Below are 6,054 nucleotides of genomic sequence, written 5' to 3' on the forward strand. Positions count from 1 at the left end.
AGGGAAAATAAATATACTATTTCATTGAAAAAGTGATAATATAAAAAAAAATATATAGCTTGAGGTACTTTTAGAAATTTAGTTAAAAATTAAAATAAATATAAAGAGATAATGTAATAAATGAAGTGAGTGATATTTATTGTAAATAAATGTTGAACGAAAGAGTAATAATTAAATATGGATTTGTTAATTTTGTCAAAATTAGTAATTGAGTAAATTTAACGGACAAAGTAATAAAAAAAATAATAATAAATTTGACGGGTGAAGAAAATAATAAATTTAAAAAAAAAAAAAAAAAAATAGGCTAGTCCAATTTGGCACTACTTCAAACTGAACGTTCAGACCTATAGACCAGATTGGGTTTGAAGAACACAATTTAAAATCAGACCAGGTTAGACCGGCACGAAACAATTGGCAGCTCGATCCTATCACCTCTAATTTTGTATTATATTTATAATTTTAGATACTTTTATTGAATGATATTTGATAGTATTATAAAAATATCATATGAAATAATTTTTTGTATTTATTTATTTTTCATTATTATTATTATATGTATATATTCGATCTTTTATATTGTATTTTTGTTTAATATTTTAAAAATAATAATCCTATAAAATCTTAAAAAAACACTCAAAATATGCCTTGAATTAGATATAATTTGTTGTTTTAAAACTTTTTTATTTTTCTACTATTTTTTCTTTTTACAACTTTAAATAGAAATAGTATTAGATTTTATAAAATATTAAATTAAATTTTTATTTAGACAATATATATTTGTATATAAACATTAAAGAAAAGAAAAAAAAAAGAAGAAAATCACAAACCTAACTAAAATATTACTGTCAGATGCGGTATCTGACAGTAAACTCTAATGATTTTTCTGTAACTCCAGGGATCGGAGGTCCTGGATAGATCCAAGCTGTCCATTATGCGTACCCAGAAAATGAATGGTGTGGATCATTCTAGAGTACTGTACAAATGGCTGTTGAAAACCTCATAAGCCTTGCAGTATAAATTCAGAAGTGCCATTCCATTCTGGCAAAGTCAGGAAAGACTTACAGTTTTTTCATCTACCAGCGTCGTTCGGATCCAAGCATGCCCCAAGGAACGCTTGAAGTTGTTCTCATCAGCGCCAAAGGCCTGGAAGACTCCGATTTCTTATGTATGTAATGTGTTCTTCCATGAAAATTATGCAAGTTTTATCTTAGAATTTTAGTTTTGTTTGTATGGATGAATGGGCGAATCGATTTCTGATGTGTTCGTAAGATTGTGGGAGAAAATTGCGTCTAAGTATAGAAATTGCCTATACGGCTATGCGCGGACGATCCTTTCTCTCATTTTGTTTGGTTCAATTTTTGGTGATTTGAGTGAATCAATATGGCTGTTCGTGCAAATGCGTTGATTTCCGGAACGATGTATTTTCAGATTGGACAACCGATCTAGATGAATTTCGATATTATCTATGGCGATTCTTTGTAGATTCTAGGACTATCGGTTGACTTGGCCAGTAATTGATGAGAACGGTGAGGGAAGTGACTCTCAACTTTCCGACGATTGTTTAATCTAAGCCTTATTGTTGATCAAAAACTTCAAAATCAGTACATCGATTCAGAATTTTCTAATTCCAGATGGTTGTTATCTGACTGGTTGAACAATTGGGGATAATCATGTCTCATTGATTGATACTTCGGAGTTCAGTGTCTAAGGGCCTTAATGTTTTCTCTGTTTGATTCATGATCCATAATCTCTGTGTTGAAGTCTTTTGTTCTGTGATGAGCAGCTGGCATGGATCCTTACGCCATTCTCACTTGTCGAACTCAGGAGAAGAAAAGCAGTGTTGCATCAGGTAAATTTTCAATTACTCATGTCATTGCAGTAACTTTGATTTATCATCTACCTACAATGATGGAAAAACCAAATTAAATACAAAAATATATAACAGAATTATTCGACTGCTTCACCATAAACACAAAGAAGATTGCAATCCCAATTCCCATTATTTTATATCCTAAAAATGATTGCATATTTCATTAGCATAAAAAGCTGCACCTCTACTACATGAACTTGTTTCATTAACTAACTGGTCATGTATGTAATCAACTTATGGCTGGTTTGTCTGTCTTCCTTATTGAAAATTTGTGATCAGGCGATGGGTCTAACCCCGAGTGGAATGAGACATTTCTCTTCTCAATCACTGAAGGTGTTGGGGAACTGCACATCAAATTAATGGATAAAGATACATTTACTGCTGATGATTTTGTTGGAGAAGTAAGGTGAGTAACTCTGCCTGTTTCTCTCTGTTCATTTCCATAAGTTTTTCCGAATTATATATAATGCAACATGATCATGATGGGCTTGAGGTATTCTTCTTTTTCAAATGTCTCCGCTCCGATCAATCTTAACTCTGAGGTTCAATTTTTCCTGAACTGCAGAATTTCTCTGGACTCAGTTTTCGACCAAGAAGACATCCCACCAACATCATATAGTGTTGTCAAGGATGAACATTACTGTGGAGAGATTAAAGTTGGTCTCAAATTCACTCACCAGGTGAAATCTCCTATGCCTCACATTACCTACATGTATACAACTTTGCTTTTCTTAATAATAAAAAAGTTGTATTATCACTAATCTTACATTGTTGAATTATCACTTACCTTATTTATACCACTCGTATAATTTTGAGTATTTGGCCCCCTGTCAATTGTTATTACTGGCTCGTTATCAAGTATGATATTGTCCACTTTGGACAAGTTCCTATTTGAATTTCCTTTTGGACTTCTCTAAAAGGTCTCATTTTTTTCTTCTTTTTTTTTTTTTTTTTTTTTTTCTCGTATATGGAACTTTAGTTTGTTTGTTTTTTTCCTACATAATCCATAGGGGATTGATTACGAACCCATATACAAAAATAGTTTGGATCGCATGCTTGATCATCATTTTGTTTTGGTTGGATTTTTATGCAGAGAAGCAGAGATGTATCATTGGAGGAATATGGAGGGTGGAAAGAGTCGTCTATGGATTAAGTGGGGTAAGAACTTCTTCTTCTTCTTCGTCTTCCTTGGGGTTGGATGTTCGTCCTTGCTGCTACTGTTTGTTTGATTTGATTTGATTCGATTCGATTCGATTTTGGTTGAAACTTGAACCAACTTCTTGTGTTAAAAACAAAATGGTTGCATGCATATATATATATATATATATATATATGACCTCTCCAATTTATTTCTATTTTGTCGGTAACGTGGGAGGGACCCATAAAACTATATATTATCCTTGCATGCAGCCAAAAGATGACCTTTTTTATTTTTGCTTGTTTCACATATTTTTTTTTTCTTTTTGTAAATTTAACCGTTTAAAAGTAGTTAACAAATATAAATTAATTTAATTAAATTTTAAATATTTTGCAAAATTTCTTTATTTATGTCTTTTTTTCAATAAATAAATATTTTTATCTTTTAAAACTTTATCATCTTTTTTAATTTATAATAAATATAATATATAAAAAATCATTTTATAATTTTACTTGTAAAAGAATTATATAACAACTAAAATCAATATTGGAAAAACATACAAAAATAAAATCATATCAAATTACTTATACATCATAAATTTTTTATATTTTAACCTATTTTTTGGGTCTTCTATATTTTTTTTCATTATTATTTTAATTTTATGTTGAATGATTATTTAACATCAACGTCGGGACTAACACATTATATTATAAATTGCAAACTTGTAACCTCACAATCACTCACTAACAAATAATGTTATAAACTGTAACAAAATCTGTAAAAGAAGTAAAACAAAAAATCCGGAATTCTATAAATGTAAGAATTTTAGAATGGTGATCCTACTGAATTTTTACATATAATTTATTTATTTTAAAATCATGAATCTAATTAAATAAACTATTATGTCACCTCTATACTCAATCAGACACGAAATAAGGATTTCAAATAAGGGGGCTAAAATTTAGAATTAACCGTTGTACAGATAAAAAGATATACAATTCATTTACTCTCAAATAACTGTTTTCTTCGAGTAACCATATTTTGAAAATGTTGCAAAATAGGTTATGTATCAATATTTTCAAATATTTCATTTTCAGTATAATATAGCAAAGATTTTCTCATCATGTTGAGCAAATCAGTCTTGATAATCTTCATCACATAAAAATATCTTTCAACGGTAGCCGTTGCAATGAGTAGAATTAACGGCAACTCGATAAGTTGATACACTAACTTCAAATTCATAGTAGCATATCATTTTTTTTCAACCATTCTAATGAAAAAAAATCTTCAATACTCTCAAGATTGGCAAAAATAAAAATAAACATACACAACTTTTTTTCACTATGGAGATGTACTGTTTCAATTCTGCTGCTAGCATAACTTTATCATCAAAATTATTTGGATATAATTTAGCAAGATAGAGTAGTTTATCAATGTCAAAGCTAGAGAATGAATCTCTAGGATCAAGGCATGCAATGCCTAAAAGAAATTTTGAACTTGTCTTTGCAAAACGATTATTCATTTCTTGTGTGATATGATCAATAACTTAATATAACGATAAAACAAACTCATGATATGTAAAGTAAATAAACTAGTTAATTTATCATATGAAATAAAAATAGACATGTACCTAAAGAAAAATATCCCGGCGAAAGTAATGAAAATAAATCTTTGGTTGGCCATCAACTTGCCTTTGAAATCTAACTCGACCACGCAAAGGATCTTTCATTTCAACACAAAAATATCTTTACTAAAACAAAAATCCGAGACAATTTTCAAGAATTTCTCCCAACTATCATCCTCCCGAAATTCCTTCAATTCATCCTTCAATGCTATAATCAATGATTTTGCATTACTAATATTCTGAGATTTTCGTTGCAAGACAGTTGACAACGCATTTGTTTTTGCCAATAATGTGAACATCAAATGAGCAATGAAGATAAATTCAAAACTTAATATTTTTTCAATCAAACCTGCAGTAGCACCTCGACTTCTTTGATCAATGGCAACCTCAACAATAACTTCAAGAACATCTGTAACTGTATCCCACATGTCTAAAATATGTTTGATTGTCCTATAACGGGAGCCCCAATGAGTGTCACTTGGCCGAACTAATCATGTTTCCTTCTTGTATCAATTTCACCACTTTCTATGCGTTGTACAAGAGCATCATGATGTTTTTGTCGAAGAACATCTCTTCGTTTACACGAAGCTCCAACAAGATTCACAATCATAATTAAATAATCAAAAAAATTATTCACTAATGCATGATTCCTTGAAGCTGACACAATTACTAACTAAAGTCGTTAAGCAAAACAATGAACATAATATGCTTGGTGATTTTCATTAAAAATAAGTGTCTTCAAACTATTAAACTCACCACACATATTGAAAGCTTCGTCATAACCTTGACCTTTAAGCTTTGAAAGTGCTAGACCATCTTTTGCAAATAAATCATCAATGAATTCTTTTAAAGACTTTGAAGAAGTATAATTAACATGCACAACACCAAGAAATCGCTCAATCACTTCTCCTTTGTTGTTCACAAATTTCAAAACTATGGACATTTGCTCTTTTACCGAGTTGTCTCGAGCTTCATCAATTAAAAGAGAAAAATACTTTTTTCCGATCTCATTAATGATAACTTTTTTCACCTATGTTGTTGAATCTTAGGAGAAGTCAAGTGAGTTTTTTCCAGGATTATTTGAGTTCATCACTTTTTTCACTTCTTCATTCCGATCACAATACCATTTCAAAAGCGCAAGAAAATCACCTCTCTGCATTGACGTCTCTGACTCATCGTGCTCACAAAAAGCCAAACCTTGCTGTAAAAGAATGCAAACTACATCTACGACCGTTGTTAATCGAACACGGTAATCAACTTCCACCTCCTTGTTTTTTGGTGCCAACGCATAATCAATAGTATGACGTTAATCTTGAAATGACTAACATTGAATTTTACCATAACGATGTGTACTTGTTAAAGGTCCTTCATGGTCTTTGAATTTCTCTATGACTCTTTTTCCAATTTCTAAAACTTGAAAGT

At 30.5% G+C, this 6,054-nt stretch overlaps 1 protein-coding gene across 1 annotated transcript; it reads left to right on the forward strand.

The window, feature by feature from the left end:
• Positions 1-1,031: 1,031 nt before the first annotated feature.
• On the forward strand, positions 1,032-3,201 carry LOC127261074 (elicitor-responsive protein 3). Its single transcript, XM_051289238.1, has 5 exons — positions 1,032-1,165; positions 1,784-1,849; positions 2,150-2,276; positions 2,436-2,550; positions 2,964-3,201. The coding sequence occupies exons 1-5, from the start codon at positions 1,099-1,101 to the stop codon at positions 3,021-3,023; spliced, it is 435 nt and encodes a 144-aa protein (XP_051145195.1). The 5' UTR covers positions 1,032-1,098; the 3' UTR covers positions 3,024-3,201.
• Positions 3,202-6,054: the final 2,853 nt, after the last annotated feature.

This window comes from Andrographis paniculata, unplaced genomic scaffold (genome assembly GCF_009805555.1).
Source record: "Andrographis paniculata isolate CXL003 unplaced genomic scaffold, ASM980555v1 Contig62END, whole genome shotgun sequence".
Classification (NCBI taxonomy): domain Eukaryota; kingdom Viridiplantae; phylum Streptophyta; class Magnoliopsida; order Lamiales; family Acanthaceae; genus Andrographis; species Andrographis paniculata.